The following is a 26,846-nucleotide window of genomic DNA, read 5'->3' on the forward strand; positions in this document are numbered from 1 at the left end:
ATACCAAGTATGAAAAGAAAATCACTCAATACATATATTTATTAACTCTAATTTTAATGCCACGTCAACATGTTACGGTAGAAAAAAATTACATCACATCTTTTTCCCTATTGTAACCATCGTCTTTGAATAACTCGGAATGTTATCCCTTGTCTCAATTCTTTCAATACAAACATAAGTACATCATTGCAGTAAACCGGTTAAATGTAAAACAAGACTTTTATAACTACAGTGAATCAAAAGCCATTTGTGCAAATAGATTTTTTTAATGTTATAAACCAGTTATACTAAATACTCAAAACATAGATCACATTATCTTTTAATTTCAGGTTTACAAAAGACAGACGAGGGACATTGTCACCCCATTTTACAAGTTTGCTTTATCCAGGAGGAGCCACAGACCCCAAACAGTTTGTCCACATAATTGTAAATACACAATATATTTCATTTCTGCGAATAGCTTTGGGTTATTTGAAAAATCTGAGAAAAAAGGTGCTATATGCAAGTGCAAGTTCTTCCATCTTCCACTGTGTGCAGGGAACATTACAGGAAGCATTTGATGGTCAAGTTCATGTCAGGATCTTTTAATAACCAGTGTCTAGAATATGCTTAAACAACTGCAAAACCCAGAATTGTCATTTCGGATCATCTCAATCATCATGCAGATAGAAATTCACTTTTGCATGAACAGAGTCCAAATTAATGTCACGATTTCTAATAAAGATTTTTCTCAAATGTTGCCATAATATCACTCTGTAAATTCATGTCAATTGTAGTTGCCATCTGTAAAGAAATGGAGATAAAGGTTATTTTTTCAATTCATTCATCTGATGAAAGTATTCCTGGAAAAGCCAGCACTTGTTGTCCCATCCTCAATTGCCCTGAAAAAGGTGGTGAGCTGCCTTCTTGAACTGCAGTCTGAGAGATGTGGGTGCAATTACAGTGACTTTATGGAGGGAGTTCCAGGTTTGTGACGCTGAAGGAGTGGGGTTGTAGTTCCATGGCAAGGTGGTATGCAGCTCGGAGGATATATCATCATTCCTTCCCAGTCGCTGGGTCAAAATCCTGGAATTCTCTCCCTAACAGCATTATGGGTCAACCTACAGCACATGGACCGCAGCAATTCAAGGCAGCGGCTCACCACCACCTTCTCAAGGGCAACTAAAGATGGACAATAAATGCTGGCCAGCCAGCGACGCCCATGTCCCATGAATGAATAAAAAGAGAACTTGCACGAGGTAGTGCATCCATGCATCTGCTGCCCCTTTTACTTTAGGTGGTAGAGTTATAAGGTTTGGGAAGAGCTGTTGAAAACAGGCTCGGCGAGTTGCTACAGTGCATCTTGTAAATAGTACACACTGCTGCCACTGTGTGCTGATGGTGAAGGAATGAATGTTGAAGGCTGTGGGTGGGGTGCAGATCAAGCAGGTTGCTTTGTTCTAGACAGTGTCAATTTTGAGTGTTGGAGTTGTGCTCCTGCAGGTAAGTGGAGGTAAATTCCATCACACTCTTGACTTATACTTGAGAGCTATTCTATGTAAAACAATGAATTCCTTTTAAAATCCCAGGAGAAACTAATTAGGTTGAAACTCCTGGAAGAGAGAAAATCAGCTTGAATCTTTAAGAAATATTTTAAGTCACCAAAATTTTCTAGAAAAAGAAATTTGAAATATACATCCATTAAAAATAGAAGCAGGAGTAGACCATTCAGCCCTTCCAGCCTGCTCTGTCATCCATTATGACCATGGCTGATCCATCAAATTCAATATCCACAATATCCAAATTTAATATTCAATATTAATATGGGGCGGCATGGTGGCACAGTGGTTAGCACTGCTGCCTCACAGCACCAGGGACCCAGGTTCAATTCCCAGCTTGGGGGGGTCACTGTCTGTGTGGAGTTTGTACATTCTTCCCATGTCTGCGTGGGTTTCCACCGGCTGCTCCGGTTTCCTCCCACAGTCTGAAAGGCGTGTTGGTTAGGTGCATTGGCCATGCTAATCCTCCCTTGGTGTATCTGAACAGGCACCAGTGTGCGCCAACTAGGGGATTTCCACAGTAACTTCATTGCAGTATTAATGTAAGTCTACTTGTGACTAATAAATGAAAACTTAAACTCATCCTGATCCCGCCTTCCCCCATATCCCTTTAATCCCAAGTGAATTCCTCAAAACCACACAATGTTTTGGCCTCAACTACTTTCTGTGGTAGTGAATTCCACACATTCACCACTCTCTGGATGAAGAAATTTCTCCTCACGTCAGTTCTAAAAGGTTTACCCCTTATCCTCAAACGATGACCCCGAGTTCTGGATTCTCCCTTCATCGGGAGCATTCTTTCTGAGTCTACCAAGACTAATCCCATTAGAACTTTATAAATTTCTATGAGAACCCCGCTCACTCTTCTAAACCCCAATGAATATAATTTTAACCAACTTAGTCCTGTCATTCCAGAATCAGCATGTAAATCTTCACTGCATTCCCTCTATAACAAGAACATCCTTCTTCATAAGGACACCAAAACTGCACACAATACTCCAGGTGTGGCCTCACCAACACCCTATACAATTGCAGCAGAACATCCCTATTCCTATACTCAATTCCTCTTACTATGAAGGCCAACATGCCATTTGCCTTCTTTATTGCCTGCTGTACCAATGTACTTACTTTCAGCAACTGATGCACAACGACATCAAAGTCTCGCTGAGTATCCACCTCTCTCAATTTACAGCCATTTAATTAATGTCTATCATTGCTACCAAAGTGGATAACCTCACATTTATTCACATTATACCACATCTGCCATGCATATGCTCACTCACTCAGCCTGTCCAAATCATGCTGAAGCATCTCTGCATCCTCCTCACAGCTCACCCTCCCACCCAACTTTGCATCATCTACAAATTTGGAGATAATGTGTGCTCTGTTTTACAGAGACGTGGCTCACTCCTGCTTCACCAGACAGTGCCCTACAACCAGAGGGCTTCTCAATCCATTGAATGGACCATACAGTGGCCTCAGGCAAGGCTAGGGGAGATGGGATCTGCTTCCTAATCAACACTTGGTGGTGTCTTGACATAGCAACACTGGCAAGTTTCTGCTCCCCAGACCTAGAATACCTGATGCTAAAATGCCGCCCCTACTACCTTCCATGGGAGTTCACCTCCATTATCCTGATGGAAGTTTACATCCCTCCCCATGTGGACGAGAAGATTGTGCTGGACAAAATATACACCACTACGAATAGCGTTGAGACAAAACATCCCGAGGCCTTGTTCATTGTGGCCGAGGACTTCTATCAGGCCAAGCTCAAGAGCGTACTACCAAGCTACCACCAACACCTCTCCTGTTCCACCAGAGGCCCAAACATCCTAGACCACTGCTACACAAATAGCAAACATGCCTACTGCTCTATCACCCGCCCACACTTTGGCAAATCAGACCACAAGGTTGTGCTCCTGTTCCTGGCTTACAAGCAAAAACTGAAGCAGGAGAATCCATCAAAGAAAGTCGTGCAATGTTGGTCTGAGGAATCAGATAATCTCCTAAAGGACTGCTTGGAGTCAGTGGTCAGTATTTAAAAACTCTGCGAACAGCCTAAACGAGTACGCCACTACAGTAACTGACTTCATTAGTTAGTGTGTAGAAGACTGTGCGCCAAAGAAGCAAATCCGTGTGTTCCCCAATCGGAAACCATGGATGGACAGGGATAGCCACTGCTTGCTGAAGTCCAGGTCTGAGGCGTTCAAGTCAGGCGACACTGACCTATACAAGAAAGCCAGATACGATCTAAGGAGATCCATCAAAGATGCCAAAAGACAGTACCAGACCAAGCTAGAGTCCCAGGCTAGCCACACAGACCTCCGCTGACTATGGCAATGTCTGCAAGATACAACAGGCTACAAGATGAAGGCATGTAAAATCGCCCCTCCCTGATGAGCTCAATGCATTCTATGCCCGTTTTGAGCAAGAGGTCAGCGAGAGCATGCCCTCCACCCTGGATGAACCTGTATCTGGGGTCACCATTGCAGATGTCAGAGCAGCCTTCTCGAAGGTCAACCCATGGAAAGCGACTGGTCCAGATGGGGTACAAGATGTGGAGATGCCGGCGTTGGACTGGGGTAAACACAGTAAGAAGTCTCACAACACCAGGTTAAAGTCCAAAAGGTTTATTTGGTAGCAAAAGCCACTAGCTTTCGGAGCGCTGCCCCTTCATCAGGTGAGTGGGAGTTCTGTTCACAAACATATAAAGACACAAACTCAATTTACAAAATAATGGTTGGAATGTGAGTCTTTACAGGTAATCAAGTCTTAAAGCTACAGACAATGTGAGTGGAGAGAGGGTTAAGCACAGGTTAAAGAGATGTGTATTGTCTCCAGACAGGACAGTTAGTGAGATTTTGCAAGCCCAGGCAAGTCGTGGGGGTTACAGATGGGGTACCCAGACATGCACTCAGATTCTGCACAGATCAGCTGGCGGGGGCATTCGCAGACATCTTCAACCTCTCTTTACAATAATCTGAGGTCCCTATCTGCTTTAAGACAACCATCATCCCAGTACCCAAGAAAAACCAAGCAGCGTGCTTCAATGACTATCGTCCGGTGGTTCTGACATAAATCATTATGAAGTGCTTCGAAAAGTTGGTCATGGCACAAATCAATTCCAGCCTCCCAGTCTACCTGGATCCACTACAGTTTGCCTCCACAGCAACAGGTCCACAGCAGATGCCATCTCCCTGGCCCTGCACTCAACCCTGGAACACCTAGATAACAAAGACACCTATGTCAGACTCCTATTTATTGACTACAGCTCAGCCTTCAACACCATTATTCCTACAAAACTCATCTCCAAACTCAGTGACCTGGACCTCAGCTCCTCCCTCTGCGCCTGGATCCTGAACTTACTAACTCACAGACCACAATCAGTAAGGATAGGCAACAACACCTCCTCCACGATCATCCTCAACACCGGTGTCCCACAAGGCTGTGTTCTCAGCCCCCTACTATACTCCTTATACACCTATGACTACACCAAATTCCCCTCCAATTCAATTTTCAAGTTTGCTGATGATACCACCATAGTTGGATCTCAAACAATGACGAGACAGAGTACAGGAATGAGATAGAGAATCTGGTGAACTGGTGCGGCAACAATAATCTCTCCCTCAATGTCAACAAAATGAAGGAGATTGTCATCGACTTCAGGAAGCGTAGTTGAGAACATGCCCCTGACTACACCAAAGGGGATGAAGTAGAAATGGTCGAGAGCTTCAAGGCTTTAGGTATCCAGATCAACAACCTGTCCTGGTCCTCCCATGCCGACACTATAGTTAAGAAAGCCCACCAATGCCTCTACTTTCTCAGAAAACTAAGGAAATTTGGCATATCAGCTACAACCCTCACCAACTTTTACAGATGCACCATAGAAAGCATTCTTTCTGGTTATGCAGACATGGGGAGAACATGCAGACTCCACACAGACCAGTCACCCAAGGCTGGAATTGAAGCCAAGTCCCAGTTGCTGAGAGGCAGCAGATCTAACTACTGTGCACCATGCCGCCCTTGGACCTCTGGGTAACAAAGGCATGAAATAAGCTACTAGAGAAGGCCACTGAAGCAGAAGTGATGGTTACCTTCAAGGGATAACTGTATAGATACATGGAGAGCAAAGAAATTGGTTAAAACATGGGCAGGTGTAGTAAAATAATCAAAATTGCTCAAGACAAACAGTTTCTAAAAAAGCTCACTCTCGACTCCCAGCCCTTACATTGTAACACTACCAAAATTGGGGCATTTCTTAACGACAAAGACCAACTCTTAAATTGCAGATTTAACTGCTAGGACAATACATTTTCTGTTAGCTTCTCACTGTGGATGAGGAAGTGTGTGCGCGCGGCTTTTACTATTGGGTGGAAGCAGCTTCTTAGAAATGGAAAAGTTATCACAGAAACTACCACCTTGAGCACAATACATTCCCATTAACTATTTAATCACTATTGCGAAATCAATAGCAGCGGTCTTGGTTTTTGGAAAGTATCGTCTTGGGCTACTTACTGCCTCTCTCCTTCTACGTTCTTGCTCCTTTTTCCTGGCCAGCTCTCTCTCTTTTTCCGGTGCCTCGTGCGCCTCTTGCATCTTCTGCTCTGTCTGTTTCTCACCCACCTCAGCTTGAGCTCTTTGATCCTCTTCCAGGACACTTTCCTTCTCTTTTTCTCTGCAACAAAAGTGTTGGGTCAGTGTGACCTCTTGAAAGGAAATTTTAAGTTGGCATACAATATGCAAGTAACTTGGTAACCGGGAGTGATCATCAGTCGCCAGGTTCAGTCTGCAGAACTGCCTTCCACAATTTGATTTTTTGAAATTAGATCATTGCAATGTATGCTCTTTCCTAAATAAAATTAGTTTCAATCTTGCAACTAGATTTCACATATCCTTCGATACATTGAGAGTCACTGCTGCCATAGAAGCCAATAGCTAAAAAACTTCAGGTTGCTTCACAAAGATATTTGCGTATTAGGCAAATGACTCATCATATCCTATCATAAAATAATTTCCAAATAATTCAAAGGAAATGCTACATTACTTTTGATGCTGCTTCTGCTTAATCTTTAGTAATATGTTAGGTTTCAAAAAGGAACTTTGGCGATAGAAAATAATAATCTAGGAAATGTGTCTTCAAGGACTTTGTGCAATGTCTGTACCTAGTGCTCTTTGGTGATTTTTAACGTATACAAGCCTCGATTTGCAACAACATGCTGGGATCCTGAGTAGCAAGTGATAACGCAAATAGATCCTGAACAGTTAACAGAGTCAAAAGTCATGTGGTCAGCAATCAGATACAGGACATATGCTTGGAATGAATTTCCTTGTGGAGAAAATGCCTTTCGATGAAAGTGAAGCACCTTACAAAAACGGCAAAACCCAGAGGCTAAAGGCAGTGCAATTGATGTTGTAAATATAGATTTTCCAAGTTTGGTATACTAGACATGTTGGAAAATAGAAACAATGTGGCATGAAAGGGACAATGGCAATTTGTTTACAAAATTGACAAAAGGGATAGCAGAGAGACTAGTGATAAATGGATGCTTTTCAGAAGAAAGCATCTGTGTAGTGGGTTTCCCCAAGGGCTGGTGCTTGGGCATTTACCTTTCTTGTTACTGTGACAATACTGTAACTTTAAGAAATATATTTGCCATGTTTCTTGTGCAGGATCGGTTTTAACAGTTGTTATCAATGTTGGTTTGTCTATATCCAGCAGCCCTGTATTGTTACTGCAGCAGCATAATTGCTCCCAATTGCGAGAATGTTCGTTTTACTCTAAACTAATGCTGTTCTGCTGTTTGTAGTGAGTAGGACTCGATTGGATAGATTGATAGATGACTGGGTGGAGCTAGGTTTACACAGGGAATTCAAGCTTAGTTGCTGCTTTAGATGCTATGAACTTGTTAGAGAGCCTCTCTTTTCCCCTCTCTGAAATTGGAGACTGGAATCTGCCAGGAAATAAGTCTCTTTCTCAGAGATTCTGCCTTTTGGGAGTGGATATCTGAGAGTCTGCTGTATGAGTTGTTGTTGTTTTGGAAACTGCATAGGGAGAGATTTCCCTTTCTGTCTCTAAAGTCTGGAGTCTAGGTTCTGCTGTTTGAGGATATATCCTTTTCTGGAAACTGCTGCCTGGATCTCTGTCCAGAACTGTTAAAAGGCTGGAAAACTAGTGTCCATGTAAGCATATCTGCTTTTGGTGCTACAGGTTCTATAGGGATTTATGTCTATGAGGGATACTGCTAAATAGGAACAATAGAGATAGCTAGCTGTTAAGAATTATACTTAGTCATGTTTAAGTATTTTAATTGGTAAAAGTTATACTAATTCTTTTTGTTATATTCTGTGTTAAGTTTGTTTTGATAAAAGTTTTCTAGTGGGTCAATTGAATCATACCTGGAGCAATAATGCCTTGTATTCACCCTAATGCCAAAATCAAAAGTAAGAGTTGGGGTCTAGGCTAACTTCATAATATAGCTTGGAGTTTCTGATTAGGTCCCTAACATTATGTACAACTGGCCTGGACTTGGGTACAATTTTAAAGTTTCTGACTGATACAACATTGGCAACGTAGTGTATAGCAGAGAGGGTGGAGGACAGACAGGTGAAATGGTCAGCCAAGTGACAAATGCAATTTAATGTGTATAGTTGTGAAGTGACACTTTGGCAGAAACAACATGCAAAGGAATTGTAATCTAAAACGGTACCATTCTGAATGGATGAGAGCAGAGGGACAAAGAGGTGCATATTCACAAATCCTTGAAGGTATCAAGGCAAGTGAAGGTAGTTTAAAAAAGTACAGAGGATATAGGCTTGGTAAGTAGGATCATTGCTTACTAAACCTTTACAAAAACCTGGTTAGGTCTCATTTGGAGTGGTGTGTATAATTCTGTGTACTACACTTTAGAAGGATGTCAAGTCCTTGTAGGGAATACAGGAGGTTTCCCAAAATAATATTGGGGATGAGGGAGTGTAGTTATGTGCAGATTAGAGAATCTGGGATTGCTCTTGGAGCAGAGCACGTTGAGGAGAAAACTAATAGAATATTCAAAAGAAAGACCAGTTTTGATCTTTCCTACTTGCTGGTTTCCTCTAGAATGTCGGCCAGCAACCAGAAGGGATAGATTTTTTGGATGATGTCACTGAGTGGCAGCATTGTGACAGATATCCCCATAACCCTACATATTTACCCTGCTAGTCCCCGACACTGAGGGGCAATTTAGCATGGCCAATCCACCTAACCCACACATCTTTGGAGTTAGGGGGGAAACCGGAGTACCCGGAGGAAATCATGCAGACATCAGGAGAATGCGCAAACTCCACACAGAGAGACAGTCATTCAAGGCTGGAATTGAACCCGGGTCCCTGGTGCTGTGAGGCAGGAGTGCTAATCACTGTGCCACCAGTTGGAATGATACCATTGTGGTTGGGTCACAAAGTCAGAGTGATCGGATCAATCCCCCAAGAGCTGGGTCACTGCATGAACAGTCTGGCTTTCAAAAAGTGAGGCCAAAAAAAAATCCCCAATTTGCTTAGCACTGTCTAATTTGTTTTGAGTGAAACTATGGCTGCAAAATCATTGGTTGTGTACATCTGTAAGTTACTTCCAACAGAACAAACGGGAGACAGACATTGCTCTTGCGTTGCAGTTTTTCCGACAAATCTGGCTGACAGTTCAGGAGATGCTCAATGAAGGAGGTCTTGGTGTGGCACAGTGGTTAGCACTGCTGCCTCACAAAGCCAGGGACCTGGGTTCAATTCCGGCCTCGGGTCACTGTGTGGAGTTTGCACATTCCCTCTGTGTCTGCGTGGGTTTCCTCCCACAGTCGTGCAGGTGGATTGGTCAAGCTAAATTGACTAGTGTCAGGGGGATTAGCAGGGTAAACATGAGGGGTTACAGGAATAGGGACTGGGTGGGATTGTGGTCGGTGCAGACTTGATGGGCTGAATGGCCACCTTCTGCGCTGTAGGGGTTCTACGATTATCATGTTGAGGATTAGAAGGTCTGACAACTGTGACAAACTTAAGTGGTAACAGGTTAAAAAAATAATTTCAATGGCAAGGGGAATTTTAAGGGGGCGGTGGGGGAGTGTACTTTGACTGCTTAAATCATCTGAGCCTATAGCAAAATTCTGATAGTCTTCTGTTCTGTAAAGTAGTCATAAGATTTCATTTTGTATAGATCCACTGTAAATCTATTATTTGAAACTTGGCTTATTCTTTGCTGCACTTAAAGTATCTGAACCTCCCACAAATGTTTCTTGCGCTAACTTGGATACACCAGCATGGTGAATTTAAAAATCTGAATCTGTATCCCTAATTCTTTGTCCTTGTATTCGCTCTGTACTTGGCCTCTTGTTTCTCATCCTCATGTTGCCACTCAGTGACATCACCCAAAAATGTTCAATTCATGGTCTTGATGGGTCTTTTTGTGCAATTGTAAAGACGATGTATTATAATGAAATCTTATATTCCCCAAGTGAATGGTGCTCGGATTCTCCTCTGACGCTCATCAATTGCATTCCAAACTTCATCAATTGTCATACCTTACATTGGGAGCAGTGAGTACAATAAACCAAATTGAAGAGGTGCAGGTGAAATGTTGCTTCACTTGAAAGACGTGCCTGGGGCCTTGAATGGTGTGCAGGGGGGTAAAAGGGGAAAATGCTATTATTCTGATCAGAATAATAGAATTCTAATTAGAATAATAGGTACAACGTCTAACAGCCAACTTTGCATCATTGTGGTTCAAATGAAATTGCCAGAATTCTAACAATGCTAAATTCTTGGTTGTTTGGTATAATGACCAAGGGATTATCTAAGGGTACCTGGTGGCTTAGCCAGCAAATACACAAGGTGATGTGGTCCTGTACCATAATCACTGGAAAAAGTTCTGGATTTGAACCTTAGGAAGTGAGTAGATGTTACCTGAGGCTTGTGGGAGTCATTTACGTAGACACTGGATTAGGGACGGAATTGAACTTTACTCTGCCATTTCTTATGAGAAGCTGGTCAATGTTTGACATTTAATTTTGTACATAATAAATGGTCACTTACAAAGGCATTTTAAAGTCTGCTAGTGTGTCTGGATGCACAGCTGTGCAGTGAATCACCTCCGTGAGAGGAAAGAACATTCACAATTGCTTTTTTATTAGTGTCCAAACCCGCTCCTTTGGTATAAATTGTTACCTTTGCTGCTCTGATGCCATTTTCTTTTGATCGCTGTCAGCTTGCTCAAGGTGGCATCTTTTCATTTCTTCCTGAGCTTTTTCCCTTTGTTCTTTCTCGATTGCTGCTTTTCTGAACAACTTGAAGCTCTCAGTAGAACATTTTATTACTGGAGTTACGGTCATCATTTTGCCCAAACTTGCCCAAGAATTTGCATTCTTGACCTCAATTTCCTAATATATCAAAAATTAAAGCAGCTTGAGAAATTGCAGATCAATAAAAAAAAACTTTACAGCAACTGGCTTAGACACAAATTGTCTTACTTTGATATTTTCAGCATGCTAATTAAATCATGCCAATTGGATTTCAATAGTTACATTGACATTTCTTGGATCAAGAACAACAAGAATTTGTCTTTAATAATGGAACAGTGTCAGATTCCATTTCTAGTGTACAGGAGCGTGGGTGAGGGGGGGGCGCAGAATATAGGGAGCCACAAAAGAGTTAGTTTATTTTATTTATTGTCACAAATAGGCTTACATTAGCACTGCAATGAAGGTACTATGAAAATCTCCTAGTCGCCACACTCCGGTGCCAGATCAGGTACATTGAGTGAGAATTTAGCATGGCCAATGCACCTGACCAGCTTGTCTTTTGGACTGCGGGAGGAAACTGGAGCACCCACGCAAACGCGGGAGAACGTGCAGACTCCGCACAGACAGTCACCCTCACTGGGAATTGAACCCGGGTCCCTGACGCTGAGGGGCAGCAGTGCTAATCACTGTGATAGTGGAGAGCTTAAGAACAAATATCTGGGTTTTGGGGAAGGAGGAGGACACAGTCTTGCCCATGGAAAATTCTTATTTAATGTTTGATTTATTGTCACATGTATTAACACAGTGAAAAGTATTGTTTCTTGCACGCTATACAGACAAAACATACCGTTCATAGAGAAGGAAACGAGAGAGTGCAGAATGTAGTGTTACAGTCATAGATAGGATGTAGAGAAAGATCAACTTAATGCAAGATAAGTCCATTCAAATGTGTATTTTGTTGTAGGATTACTGGAATTGAATTTAGGAGTTGATGATGAGGTGTGGGTGGTTAGAAATGTTCCAAATTTAGTCGAATACATATTTACGTGATAAAAGCTTGGTGTGGATGCTCAAGGTTAAAAGTTCAATTTAACATCAGGTTGCACAGTTCTTTTTCTATTTAAGAATTATTTGTTATTTTAGTTACAATATTTCGGATATGGAAGCTGCCCATTCTGATGAAAATAAAGCAAATGGCGACAGTAAACTAGCCCGAGAGCATAAAGAGCTCACTTGTTCCAAATAAGGTGGGAGTCAGGCTTTAAATATTCGTGGTTGCCTAGGATATTAATGCTGATCTGGAAGTCGACTTGGCAATCCAACAAGCGAGTTAGGAAATGCTGCATTTTGCAGGTTGCTATCAATAATTCAGTCAGCTTGATTCATTGCACAGGGGTTTGGGATTCTTAACATTTGGCTTCAACTAATCCTGCAAGTTCATGTCTCAAATGGCTGGAAATGCGATCAGGACCAAAACTTTATGGGAGATTATTGTCTGGGGACAAAGAGAAGTTTAAAAAAAAAACTGATCATTAAAGTGGATCAAATAAAGATGACTAAAAACAGGAAAATGTTTATGTGCAGTGCACGGAGTCCAAATCCCATGGCATAGGCAAAACTGGTTTTTAAAAATAACCGTGTAGGTGGACAGCCTCTTACGGCGAACAAAACTCTCAGCACTTGATGGAAATACACAATTGCAGAGCTGAAATTATCCGAGTTTGATGTAAAATACTTTTGCACAAGAACGCAATACATTAAAATCTCTTAACTGCACCTTTTGTTCATTTGCTAATAGTTCTAAATGTATGGCCCTCATCTAGCAGCTACCTGACCAGCAGAAATTGCTTTCACACAACTTAAATTATGAGGGATTTGGAGAAGGTTGAGCATCTGTTTTAGATCACTGCAACTCACAATGTTGTAGCAAAGACATGCAAGGTTTTATAGCTTCTCTGCATAATTAATGTCTCCTGGTATCATCTCTATTGCTTTAGCAAACTCCTTAAATTAAATCACTTAAAGAATGGAACATCTGACCCTAGTTTGTCTAGTTTTCACACCAATAGCAATCCTCAACCCAAATGACAATTTCTGCAGAGCTGATGACTGTGGAAAATCAATTTTGATGGAGCTTTTCCATGATTGAATGGAGCTTAACACACAAAGGACAGAACTTGAACCTTTGTCAGATATAGTTTTTGTCCATTGTTTTCTGTTTTAAATATTGGCCACCTCTGCTCATGGATCTTAATGCAACCATCTAACCGGCTTTATAAAGGCGGCTTCTTTGAAATAAGTCACTTGGTACTTCAAATCAAAAGGCTATTGCTTACAAACTTGTCAGGGAAGCATTTTAGTTTTACTGTACAAAAAAAGTCTGCATACCAAGAGAAGTTATAATTCCATACTTGAAGGGGAAAAATTAACAACATTTTTGTCACAGATAATAAGTCTAGAAATAAGAAGTCTCACCTTCTTTGGACCAGGTGTGGTTTTAGCCTCTGGGGCTGGTTTATTGTCACGACTTGCTTTCATTTCATCAGTACGAGCAACTTCCACATCTGGAATATTTAGAAAGATTTTAACTATTAGCAATACTAATGCAACAAAATATGCAATACACATAACATAAGGATTTAGTGGACATTTACACAGAATCATACAGTGCAGAAGAGGCCTTTCGGCCTATTGGGTCTGCACCGACACACGAGATTTTGAAGTGATGCATTTGCCTGTGGGCCTGAAGAAAGCTGCCAATCTGGCAATGTCCGTGGCAGGCTTCCTCCCTTCCTTAATAGCAGTTTAGTCTGTCACCAAGTCAGGGAATGAGTTGACATACAGCAACAGTGATGTCAATAAGCAAGCAAGCAGCCAACACCCTGAAGTACTCATACACAACAAACTGGGAAGCTGAAAATACTTAATATTCTTCACTTTAAAATTTACATTTTCTGATAGGATTGGATCCAAAAGGATTGGATTAGCATAGAAACTAGAATAAAACAAAGATCACCTTTTAAAAAAATACATTTTACAAGGAGAAATTAATTATGGAGAAATCTGACACTGTATAGATAAAACATCAGCTTCTCTGGGCGTATGTGGGTGTTTAGGGGTAATTATGAACTTAGTATGTCATTAAACGCTGTAATCTTAGGGGCTTTTACAGCAAGATAAGCAGTATTAGAATGAAAGTTCAAGTGGTGGGGAGGAGGCACCTATATAAAACATTACCTCACTTTTAAGTCATTCTTTGAATTAAGCCAAGACATTAACAACGTGATATGACATTATGTAGAAGCAAACAGTACTGCAGTTCAACACTGGGTAGTGCTTCTCTAGCTGACCCAACAGCAGCATTCCAAAGGCAATTTCTTAAAGCAAGAAAAATATTTCTAAAGTGTGTGGAATGACTTTAAATGTCATTTTTGTACTGCTATGCTCCACCAGACAAAAACAGCCCATCTGAATCAACTGGTACCATGAAAGCTTTCACACATCTGTGGCTTTTCAAAAAGGCAAATTGAACTCTAGTATAAATTTTACAATTTTCTATTAAGATTTCAATTTGTTTCTAAATCCTAATGCCTGACTTGCATTTGTGCAAGATAAGCTCTGGATAATCATTCTAGATTCATAGAAACTAGAAGGAGGAGGAGGCCATTTGGCCCTTCAAGCCTGCTCCGCCATTCATTTTGATCATGACTGATTATTGAATTCAATATCTTGATCCCCCCTTCCTCCCATATCCCTTGAGCCCCAAGAGCTATATCTAATTTCTTCTAGAAATCAGACAATATTTTGGCCTCAACTACATTACGTAGTAGTGAATTCCACACATTCACCATCCTCTGGGTGAAGAAATTTCTCCTCACCTACAAGAGCAGGGATGTACTTCTGAGGCTGTATAAGGCTCTGGTCCGACCCCATTTGGAGTATTGTGAGCAGTTTTGGGCACCATATCCAAGCAAGGATGTGTTGGCCTTGGAAAGGGTCCAGAGGAGGTTCAGAAGAATGATCCCTGGAATGAAGAGTTTGTCGTACGAGGAACGGTTCTCTGGGTCTGTACTCACTGGAGTTTAGAAGGAGGAGGGGGGATCTTATGGAAACTTACAGGATACTGAGGTGCCTCGATAGAGTGGACATGGAGAGGATGTTTCCACTAGTAGGAAAAACTAGAACCAGAGGGCACAACCTCAGGCTGAAGGGATGATCCTTTAAAACAGAGATGAGGAGGAACTTCTTCAGCCAGAGCATAGTGAATCTGTGGAACTCTTTGCCGCAGAAGGCTGTGGAGGCCAGATCATTGAATGTCTTTAAGACAGAGATAGATAGGTTTTGATTAACAAGGAGATCAGGGGTTATGGGGAAAAGGCAAGAGAATGGGGATGAGAAAAATATCAGCCATGGTTGAATGGCAGAGCAGACTCGATGGACCGAGTGGCCTAATTCTTCTCTCATGTCTTATGGTCACCTTCGTGCCAAAAGGTTTACCCCCCTTATCCTCAAACAATGACCCCCCACCATTGGGAACATTCTTTCTGAATCTACCCTGTCTAAGCCTGATATGACAGACTTGCCATCCAAGGAATCAGCCTGGTAAACGTTCGCTGTATTTCCTCTATAGCAAGGACATCTTCCTCAGATAGGGACACCAAAACCGCATACAATACTCCAGATGTGGCCTCACCAATACCCTATACAATTGCATTAAAACATCCCTATCCTCAAATCCCCTCACTATGAAGGCCAACATACCACTTGCCTTTTTTACTGCCTGCTGTACCTGCGCGCTTACTTTTAGCGACTGATGCATGAGGAATCCAAAGTTTCTGAGTACCCACTCCCTCAATTTACACCCAGTCAAATAGTAATCCGTCTTCCTATTATCGCTACCAAAGTGGATAACCTCACATTTATCCACATTATACTGCATCTGCCATGCAGATGCCCACACACACAGTCTGTCCAAATCACGTTGAAACATCTCTGCATCCTTCTCACAGCTCACCCTCCCACCAAACTTTGTATCATCTGCAAATTTGGAGATTCCCTCTTCCAAATCATTAATGTATAATATGAAGTGTTGGGGTCCTAGCACAGATCCCTGCGGAACCTCACTACTCACTGACTGCTAATTAGAAAAAGACCGATTTATGCCAACTCTTTGCTCCTTATCTGCTTGCCAGCTTTTTATCCATCTCAAGACATTACCTGCAATCCCATGTGCTTTAACTTCACACAGTAGTCTTCTATGTGAGACCTTGTTGAAAGCCTTTTGAAAGAAATAAACCGCATCCACTGGTTCTCCTTGGTCAACTCTACTCGTTACATCCACAAAAAATTCCAATAGGTTCATCAAGCACGATTTCCCTTTTGTAAATCTATGCTGACTTTGTCTGATTGTACCACTGCCTTCCAAATGCTGAGTTACGAAATCCTTGATAGTAGACTCTAGCAATTCCCCAGTACCAATTTTCCCAAAACCATTTCTCTACTAATGCCGATTTCCTTCAGCTCCTCACTAAAGCATGTCTCGCTAAACTTCTAGTACATTATTCATGTCTTCCTTTGTGAAGACTGAAGCAAAGCCATTTCTTTATTCCCCGTTATGAATTCTCCCGGTTCAGACTGTAAAGGGTCTACATTCATTTTGTCAATCTTTTTCTCTTTACATATCCATAGAAACTTTGTCAGTTTTGATGTTCCCCGCTAGCTTACTTTCATACTTCATTTTTCCATTCTTAATCAATCCCTTGGTCCTCTTTTGCTGAATTTTAGGTTGCTCCCAATCCTCAGGCCTTTTGTTTTTTCTGGCCAATTTGTATGCTTCTTTCTGGAATCTGATACTATCCCTAATTTCCCTTGTAAGCCACAATTCCCTTACCGCTCTTGTGCCAAACAGGAACAAACAACTTCTGGAGTTCACCTGTTCGTTCTTTAAATGTCTGCCATTGCCTGTCCACTGTCTTTCCTTTCAGTAATGTTTCCCAGTCCATCATGGCCAATTCATGCCTCATACCATCATTGTTACCTTCATTGAGATTCAGGACCCTGGTCTCAGAATCAACATGTGGAGATGCAGTGCTCCGAAAGCTTATGGTATTTGCTACCAAATAAACCTGTTGGACTTTAACCTGGTGTTGTGAGACTTCTTACTGTGCTCAGAATCAACTACATCACTATCCACCTTGACAAAATAATTCTATCATATTATGGTCACTCGTTCCCCAAGGGTTCTCTCACAACTAGATTGCCGACTAATCCTTTCTCATTGCACACCATTCAATCTAAGATGGTTCTGTTAGAGAAATACAAAGGGCTGAATCCCACCAAATGCACAATTTGTGTTATGTTGCGAATGCAGATCTATGCTGGCCAGGCTGGTAGGTTGGTCCAGATCTGGCCACTGATCTCTCCACACTTTAATGTTGTTTCCTGACCACCCTTCCATATCTAGATTTCATGGAGTGAAAGAGCTCAAATATACATTTAAAAATTCTAAATTAGAATGCTGTAGACTTACTTTGTTGTAGCGTGACAGGCATTGGGTCACTGCATGTTTCGAGAGGTGACTTGGTTTGTCTAATTGGGATGCTATTACATTCTTCTTCTACATTATATGAAGACTTTGGTTCCTAGGAAATAACATTCAGTAAACTATTTTCTTTTAAGATTTAGACTGGTCCAAATTACATTTTTTTAAAAATCAGAATAGATTTTACTTTACGTGGATGGCTGACAGAAATTTAAGTTTCGACAGAGGTGGTGAATGCAACGGGGATACAACTGCAGGAAGCCCTTCAAAACAAGAAACCAAGTGTTAATTCAGACATGACTAGTAGGTTTCCTTTTGAAAGTTCAACAGAAAGGTTAACATTGGATACAGCATTCTTGATTATAGACAACTTAAATATTCAACAATATCAAATGAGAACAGATTTCTATATAGTTACTGTTCCTTCCTTCATTTGCATTGGTGTCTTTCCCCCAAGTAACACTAGCAAATGCACCATTTTGCTTATATTACAGTTCATTGTATTTACAGTTGGAAAAAGTGTCCATCTGCAATTGCTGTTAAAGATAGATCCTTCATTCCAAAGATATTCCTTCTTAGCAGCACTGCAGGAATGCCTACACCAGCTGGACTACTGGCTCACCACAACATTTGCAAGGGCAATTAGGGATGGGCAATAAATGCTGGCCTTGCCAGTGACGCCCACATCCCATGAAAGAAATTACTAATTTGACATATGGGAAAAACGTACATGACCTTTAAGAAATAAGCACCCAAACAGTCAGGGTGCAAATTGCTACTTGAAGATTAAGGCTATACAGGCAGACTTTTGGAAAATACAAGACTGCAATTTTAAGTAAAAGAAGCCATAAAACATAAAATAGTATTCTTAAATGGGCACTGCTGCCTCACAGCGCAGGGACTCAAGTTTGATTCCAGCATTGGTTGACTGTGGAGTTTGCACCTTCTCCCAGTGTCTGCATGGGTTTGTTCTGGGTGCTCCAGTTTCCTCCTACAGTCCAAAGATGTGTAGGTTAGGTGCATTAGCTGTGGTAAACGCATGGGGTTACAGGCAGAGGGGAGGGCCTGAGTGGGATGTTGAGAGTCGGTGCAGACTCTGGCCTCTTTCTGCACAGTAGGGATTCTATGGTTATGTATGGGCCATACCATAGCTGAAGGTTATTGTTCCAAACCAGGAACGGTTATTCCTATTGGAAATTGCCACTAGATTGAAAAAGCTGCAATATACAATACAAACGCACAACAGAAACAAAATTCCACATGCAAAGTCCTGTGAAGATGACAGAATATGCTGCTACATGATACCCTGGTGATGACAGTGATTAATTTGGAGGATGGCACTGGAGAAAAGAAAAGCTGCAAAAGTCATTGGATTGCACCAGCATCTACTAATTGCAACCACACAAGTCAGAATAAACCAGTGCTCGTAAGGCTGTGAACAGGACAAGTTTTTAAAAAACTAAGGATACTTTCATGGTCTGTACAATACTCAAGATAGCAGGTTTTACAGGACACCAGGAATAATGGAACCATTAACAAATGGAATTGTGCATGGGTGGTAGTAGTTTTCAAACTACTTCTCCACTAAAGTGAATCTGTGCTAAATGCAAATAAATTGTGCAACATCATTTCCTTTAGTGTTAAGAAATAAGTTATGTAAGCTTTATCATTGTTGAAGAAAAAGATAATTTTGGTACTTGAGTGCCTCAAATATGGCTTGCGAAATTATCTACACTTTTGTTGTAACAAAGTCACATCACAAATGTGTAACTAAGGTATTACAGATTTTAAGGACTTTTTTTTAAAAAAAGGTACATCTCCATTTTCAAACCTATGGACATACAACCCAACACCTGTGTTTGCTCAAGTCAGGTCAGACTCTCATCTCTAATGTTGACTATGAAGGGTTGTTGAAATCTAAAGACTCCTCCAGGGATGTCAATTTAATCTTTTAAAAAGGTGTGAAAACCTTTTGGCTTCCAGGGGAACATGTGATAGGAAGGGACTTCATAAAAGGACCTCAATGTAATTAATTCCTTGCTAGTTTCAAACAATGACTAATTGAAAATTAATGTATCAGCCATTTTGGTTGTTTTGAACTGGATAAAGACGGCTGTAAGATGCCATCTTGGATGGCAGGTTGCGGAACCTCAAGTAGGAACTCCAACAGGCAGCAACAGGGGGGGTTCTTGGCCAAGGGAGAGCAGAGGGGAAGATGTTAAGAAATCAGTAGTTGTTCTGCTGAAAGAGTCTCGGCAATCTGCAAGTGTCATAGTCACAGTTATAGGAAACCGTCTCTCTCTTCCAAAAACTTGCTGACCTACTGAGTCTGCAAAAGCAAATCTCCAAATATTCAACCACAGAAGCCATTGCAGCTGATGAAAACAGCTCTTCAGCTTTCACTCCAGTCAGCCAACAATTCACCTGGCAGCTACAGGCCCACAATGATACTTTAAAGGGCTGAACCGAACCTCATCTTTAAGTATCTTCTATTTTCATCTACATTTAATCTCTGTATTTATCTCGTAACTTTATTGCTTTTACTTGGGTAACTTACAGAAGTGTTTTTGTAATAATCCAACCTTTCATCAGTTTAAGATTACAGCTATGCTCCTGGCTGTGTTTAAACATTAATCATTCGCAAATTAAAAAGAGGGTTACGGATGCACTAAAATTCTTAGCTCTCAGACCACTTTAACAAACTGCCTTTTACGTGGTCATGAATTGTATTTGTTTATGTTTTGCAAACCTAACAGGCAATAATGATTTGGATGAGAAGTTAGGAGGCATAGTTAGTACGTTTGCAGATGACACCAAGACTGCTGGCATAGTGGACAGTGAAGAAGGTTATCTCGGATTGCAACGGGATCTTGATCAATTGGGTCAGTGGGCTGATGAATGACAGATGGAGTTTAATTTAGATAAATGCAAGGTGATCCATTTTGGTAGATCGAACCAGGGCAGGACTTATTTAATTAATGGTAGGACGTTGGGGAGAGTTATAGAACAAAGAGATCGAGGGGTACAGGTTCATGGCTCCTTGAAAGTGGAGTCATTGGTGGACAGTGTGGTGAAGGCGACATTCAGCATGCTTGGTTTCATTGGTCAGAACATTGAATACAGGAGTTGGGACGTCTCGTTGAAGTTGTACAAGACATTGGTAAGGCCACACTTGGAATACTGTGTACAGTTCTGGTCACCATATTATAGAAAGGATATTATTAAACTAGAAAGAGTGCAGAAAAGATTTACTAGGATGCTACCAGGACTTGATGGATTGAGTTATAAGGAGAGGATGGATAGACTAGGACTTTTTACCTGGAGTGTAGGAGACTTAGGGGTGATCTTAAAGAGGTCTATAAAATAATAAGGGGCATAGATTAGCTAGATAGTCAACATGTTTTCCCAAAGGTAGGGCAGCCTAAAACCAGAAGGCATAGGTTGAAGGTGAGGGGGGAGGGATACAAAAGGGTCCGGGGGGGGGGGGGAAACAAAAGGGTCCAGAGGGGAGGGATACAAAAGGGTCCAGAGGGGCACTTTTTTCACAGAGGGTGGTGAGTGTCTGGAACAAGCTGCCAGAGGTACTAGTAGAGGGAAGTACAATTTTGTCTTTTAAAAAACATTTAGACAGTTACATGGGTAAGATGGGTAAAGAGGGATATGGGCCAAAGAGGGGCAATTGGGACTAGCCTAGTGGTAAAAAATGGGCAGCATGGACACGTTGGGCCAAAGGGCTTGTTTCTATGCTGTATGACTCTATAATAATGTTTCTATGCTTCAAAATACATGAATTTGAAGTACATCCTATATAAATGTCAAATCATACACAGTGATTGAGCTCAAACTGTTTTAATCAAGTGAGATCATTACCTGGAGGTGAAATAATAATCCGTGCTGGTTCCTTTAATGGCCCAAACTGCCAAGGCTCAGAATTCTGCATCTTTCTTTGGTGATTACTGAACACAATAGGTTGACTATGCGTCTGTTGTGACGGTGGTACTTTACTACCAGACAATGACTGCACTAGAGGAACAGCATTCCATGCTGGTTGACGCATCTTGTAATTTAGATGGTTGCGCTTTGGGGAGGAAAGAAATGTTTTGAGAAAACCAAAAATGAAATGACAGAATATCACACCACCGATGTTAAAGGTTTAACAGTTACCTTTCTCTCTTCATTAGAAAGAACATTGTTACATTTGCTCCATTTTGGCTTTGGTGCTCTCTCTGCAGAAAGAAAGTTAACACTGTACATTAAAATTATGAAATGAAAAATAAAAGATTATGGATGGCCACTCTTGCATTTATAAGATTGCAAATCAAGTCCAAAAAGCCCTTCCGAATATCTAACTGGTTATGCAGTTAGTTTCAAGTTTATTTATTAGTGTCACAAGTAGGCTAACATTAACACTGCAATGAAAGGTTCTGCGAAAATCCTCTAGTCTCCACACTTGGGCGCCTATTCGGGTACACTGAGGGAGAATTAGCACAGCCAATGCACCTAACCAACACGTCTTTCGGACTGTGGGAGGAAACCGGAGGCACTTGGACGAAACCCACGCAGACACGGGAAGAATGTGCAGAATCTGCACAGAGTGACCCAAGCCAGGAATTGAACCCGGGTCCCTGGCGCTGTGAGGCAGCAGCGCTAAGCACTGTGCCACCACTCTGCAACGGAATATATTACTTCACTGCAGTTTTGCCTCCACATATTCGAAAAGATGTTGAAGCAATAAGAGGATACAGTGCAGATTCATTAGGATGCTGCTTGGTATAGAGAAATACAAATTAAAAAGACTTGCTAGAAAAAGTAAGTTGTTTTCACTAGACCAGAGGAGTGTATGATTTAATTGTAGTGCTTAAAATTATGAAGGGATTGGTCACAGTAAGTAGAAACCAAATCATTTAATGTGGTTGAGAGATCAAGAACAAGGGGACACAGTCTCATGACTAAATGTAAAGTGATTTAACTCGGATTCGGATAAACTTTACTACTACAGAGAAGGCTGCAGGACTGCATTGCACTATCAAAGTTAGTGATTAAAACAGAGACCATGCCAGAATAAGTTAGATGGTTTATTGAAGAAAAGGAACACAAAGGCAACAGGGGATTGAGACGCCTGCTCACATGTGGGTTCAACACTATCAATTGTTTTAGTCAAACCATCCGTTTCTCCAATTCTATAACATTTTGAAATCTCATCTGGGGAACTTCAATGGTTTAAGAAGTCAAATAGGTTGCAATCCACAGATTTATCAAGCTTAAAACAATAAATATACACATTTGCTAGTCTAGGCAAATTATTGGCCTGGATTTTACACAACTAAATGTTGAGACCAATGATGCTCACCATTAGTAAAAGGACAGAAAATTCCAGCATCTGTACATGAACATAAAATCAGAAGTTGTTGTTGGAGATACTTCACTCCTATACAGGTGCGCTGCAACAATCCTTACCGAGAGACTCGGTAATCACTCCAAAGTCAATGCAATGGCATTGAATTGGAATACTTACTCAATAACTCCCGCCACAAAGATGTCAAATAAAAGGTAGGCTGGTGTATACAGGAGTTCAAAAAAAATTAATAGCGTTCGTAATAATTGCTTCCTAAATCTCTCTGGCCCCAAAAATGAACTTTTACAGAAACAACATCTCATTCCTTCATGTCTATTAGTGGTGACTTTAAAAAAAAATCTGACCTCAAGTTTATGAAGGACAGAATGAGAGAAACAAACTTCAGATTGGTTTCTCTGATAGCCAGCATGACACTGAGAATTAACATTTTAAAAGAAAAAGGACATGTTTGTAAAGACATTTCGGTGTCCTTGTTTCTTTGGGCATTTTTATCTGTACATCTAGCTAGGAGTATATTAGAAGGTCAAGTTGTGAGGTAACGAAAATATGAATGCGGGTTTCTGCAGCAGATGAGTTGAGACAAGGTCGGAGGTCAAGCAATATTATGAAGATGGAAATAGCCAGTCGTAATGACACAATTGTGTAATCGGACAGTCATCTCAGGGTCAAATATGGCACCAAGGTTGCAAACAAACTGATTAATTTCAGACTGTTGCCATGGCAAGGGCTGTCATTGGTACTCAGGGGACCAGGTTTGGAGCAGGGAACAAAACAAAGGTTTCAGTCTTCTCAATATTTAATTGGGGGAAATTTCTGCTCATCAAGTACTGGACATCAAATAATTAATTTGATAACTTAGGAACAGTGGAGTTAAGGGAGATGGTAGTGAGGTACAGCAGTAATGTCACTGACCAGCAACCCAAAGGCCCAGGCTAATGCTCAGGGGACATGGGTTCAAATCCCACCATGGTAGCAACTGGAAGTAATAGTCACTTAATAAAAATGGAATTGAAAATTAGTTGCAATAATAATGACCACAAAACAATCAAATCATAAAAACCCATCTGGTTCACTAATGTCCTTTAGGGAAGGAAACACAGAGGGTGGTAGGTGCCTGGAACTCGCTGCTGGGGGAGGTACTGGAAGCAGATACAATAGTGACTTTTAAGGGGGGTCTGAACAAATACATGAATAGGATGGGAATGGAGGGATATGGTCCCTGGAAGGGTAGGGGGTTTTAGTTCAGTCGGGCAACATGGTCGGTGCAGGCTTGGAGGGCCAAAGGGCCTGTTCCTGTGCTGTAATTTTCTTTGTTCTTTTGAAATATGCTGTCCTTACCCGGTCTAGCCATGTGGCTCCAGTTCCACAGCAATGTGGTTGACTCTCTGAAATAGCCCAGCAAGGCACTCAGTTCAAGGGCAAGAAGGGATGGGTAACAAATGCCGGCCTAGCTAGTGACACCCACATCCCATGAAGAAATATTTAAAAATGTGAAATTAACGATGAGCTATTGTGGCGAAATGGTGAGCGAGTGAAAATAAGGGAGGACAAGAGAAATGTTGAGATAAGGAAAATTGATTTAGGATTACACATCTGTTGGCTTTTGTTTTGGTTTCTATAAGATCAAAGTACAAGATGCAGGAGGGGAGAGAAAAAGAACTTGGGGAGCAGACAACAGTATCTCATCTAAATAGATTTAAAAATAAATTTGACCTTGAAATCAAAAAACTTCTAATGGGAAGATTTGTATGATAGAGAAAACAGCTGTGTATTTTACAAGTAGACAGCCACAATTCTGTAATGTCATAATTAAAACATGCCGCTATTTAGCTTAACGTTCTGCAAATGACAATTTACAAGACTATTGGTACAGAGTGAATGTTTAACTTGCATATATAAAGGCTCGCAAATCTGCATCTTCCCTTTTATTTCCTTCAACTTGAAAGGAAGCAGAGTAAAACGAACAAAAACGGGTACAAATGCTCCTTGCTCCTTTAAAGAGAACAGAATGTTAATGCAACTAGGAATTCACAGAAACTTTGTGGCAAAAATGAATCATCTATTTCATGAGTGGCCATTTTCTTCAAAAATCTTGACTTTTACATGAGATCTAGCACAAGATAAGTGATTTAAATGTATGTGTTTAAAGAAATGAAAATGTAAACAATTGATGAAAAAGCATTATCCTACATAGTAAATACCATTTCTGTTGGATGTACATTATACAAAAATTAAAGGTCTCAAAATGACACATGATAATTTATACAAGATAGGTTTGCTCAACATATCGAACTGTCCCATTGAAATCTACGAACTTTCCACTGTAGCAATAAAAAAAAGCCCCATTTGTAAACTATTACTGAATAATGGAGGGGATTAAACCTCCGATACAAAATACCAAAAGCATTTAGCAAACCTTTGACAAAATAAACACACTTTAGTCACTACAAAACTTTTTTTTTATTAGAGTCACAAGTAGGCTTACATTAACACTGCAATGAAGTTACTGTAAAAATCTCCTAGTTGCCACACTCTGGTGCCTGTTCAGGTACACTGAGGGAGAATGTAGCACGGCCAATGCATCTAACCAGCACGTCTTTTGGACTGTGGGAAGAAACCGGAGCACCCGGATGAAACCCACACAGATACGGGAAGAATTGCAGACTCTGCACAGACAGTGACCCAAGCTGGGAATCGAACCCGGGTCCCTGGCGCTGTGAGGCAGTAGTGCTAACACTGTGCCACCATGCCACCCTAATTTTATTTGGCATGTTAGGATTACTGATTTTAATTCAGTCCAATTGTAAAAAAACACAAAAATAGAACTACAATTTTAGCCAACATATTCAAGTTAGAAAGAATTCATCCCGACAGAGCAAGACTCTTGAAATAATTGTAGTTGCTGAATGCAAGAGAGATGACTTGGAGTCAGCCAAATTCCAATAGCAGTTGAAAAGGTGAAAGAGGTTAACAGACAGTTCAGCCTGGGGAAAAGAATGCTTCCTAATAACACACTAAGGATTGATGCTGACAGACAAGAAGAATATCACATTCTGCTACAAAACAGATTAACTACATCATATTGCAATTTCTACAACTGATCGAGAAGATGTAAACTCTTGCTCAGTTCACCACCTACGAGAAACTTCAAATGGAAAAAGCTTTTCGACAGCCTGACCATTAATATTTGTACCCAGACAATAAAGTACCCCTTTCCACCCCCCCACCCCCTACCAGCCTGACAACTGAGATGACGCTATAACGTAACAATAAACACAAATTTTCTGACAAATTAAGTATTACAAAAACCATTTTAAATTATTTCTCCAATCACAGAATGAATAAATAAAACGCGGAAAGCATTTCTAAGGTGTTCAATTCCAAACATTGACCCTACTCCACTCAGTGACAGCTGCAAGAACCTGGACTATAATTATATGAAAACTGTACTACAAAAGCCAAATCAGAAATATCAGTTACACTAACACAAAACCAGAAAATATTGTTAACTGGCCTCTCAATCTGCATTATGCACCAAATAGAAAATCACAACACTTGAAACATTACATTAAATAGTGAAGTGCTTATGGTGAATTCCAGTAACGCAGTAAATTAAAAATATGAAACATCAGTCTTGCAAGCCAAGTTTTACTCAACTCTAATCAATTTGAAAATAAATGGAAAAAGCAGCAAATGCTGGAAATACAAAGCATGTCAGCTAGTACTTGCAAAGAAATGTCAAGTACATACAAGCTTTTTATCATGTGATCAGATAAAGTTAAGTATAAGCTCTTTTTCCTCTACTAATGCTGACTTGACTTGCTGAGTATAATCTGCAGATTTCATTACAGGTCAATTGGCCTAAATTTACAGATAAATTTGCTCGATATTTACCACCCTAAGCAAAACACTTGGATTGTAACTGATTGGCATTTTCAGACTTCTTAAAAAATGAAGAATTGCTAGGACAGGCTGGATGGACCAGCTAGTCCCTTCCTGCTGTCAACTTTGTACGTTTAGACGAAATACATTGCTCTGTCAATATGTACATGAATACCAAGTTATTAGGAAGGGATTCAAAGAATACTTCAGCTTCCAAGACCCATTATTAATAACAGCATTATACAAGACCCATTATTAATAACTAG

The 26,846-nt window shown here is 40.8% G+C and overlaps 1 protein-coding gene across 1 annotated transcript; it reads right to left on the bottom strand.

Annotated features, from left to right (window-relative positions):
- Positions 1–714: 714 nt before the first annotated feature.
- Positions 715–21,399, bottom strand: LOC144497777 (bromodomain-containing protein 4-like). Its single transcript, XM_078219214.1, has 7 exons — positions 21,213–21,399; positions 17,535–17,605; positions 17,331–17,442; positions 13,277–13,365; positions 10,728–10,939; positions 6,054–6,213; positions 715–783 (listed from the first exon to the last, which is right to left on the bottom strand). The coding sequence occupies exons 1-7, from the start codon at positions 21,397–21,399 to the stop codon at positions 715–717; spliced, it is 900 nt and encodes a 299-aa protein (XP_078075340.1).
- Positions 21,400–26,846: the final 5,447 nt, after the last annotated feature.

This window comes from Mustelus asterias, chromosome 8 (genome assembly GCF_964213995.1).
Source record: "Mustelus asterias chromosome 8, sMusAst1.hap1.1, whole genome shotgun sequence".
NCBI lineage: Eukaryota > Metazoa > Chordata > Chondrichthyes > Carcharhiniformes > Triakidae > Mustelus > Mustelus asterias.

Bases quoted from the DNA above. Each gene is read 5' to 3' on its own strand.
- LOC144497777 (XM_078219214.1), bottom strand. From the start codon at position 21,399: ATGCGTCAACCAGCATGGAATGCTGTTCCTCTAGTGCAGTCATTGTCT. The intron at 17,606-21,212 runs GTAATGATCTCA...CTTGTTTTGAAG, and splicing joins GATTATTATTTCACCTCCAG to GGCTTCCTGCAGTTGTATCC. The intron at 17,443-17,534 runs GTAAAGTAAAAT...GTTATTTCCTAG, and splicing joins AATTTCTGTCAGCCATCCAC to GAACCAAAGTCTTCATATAA.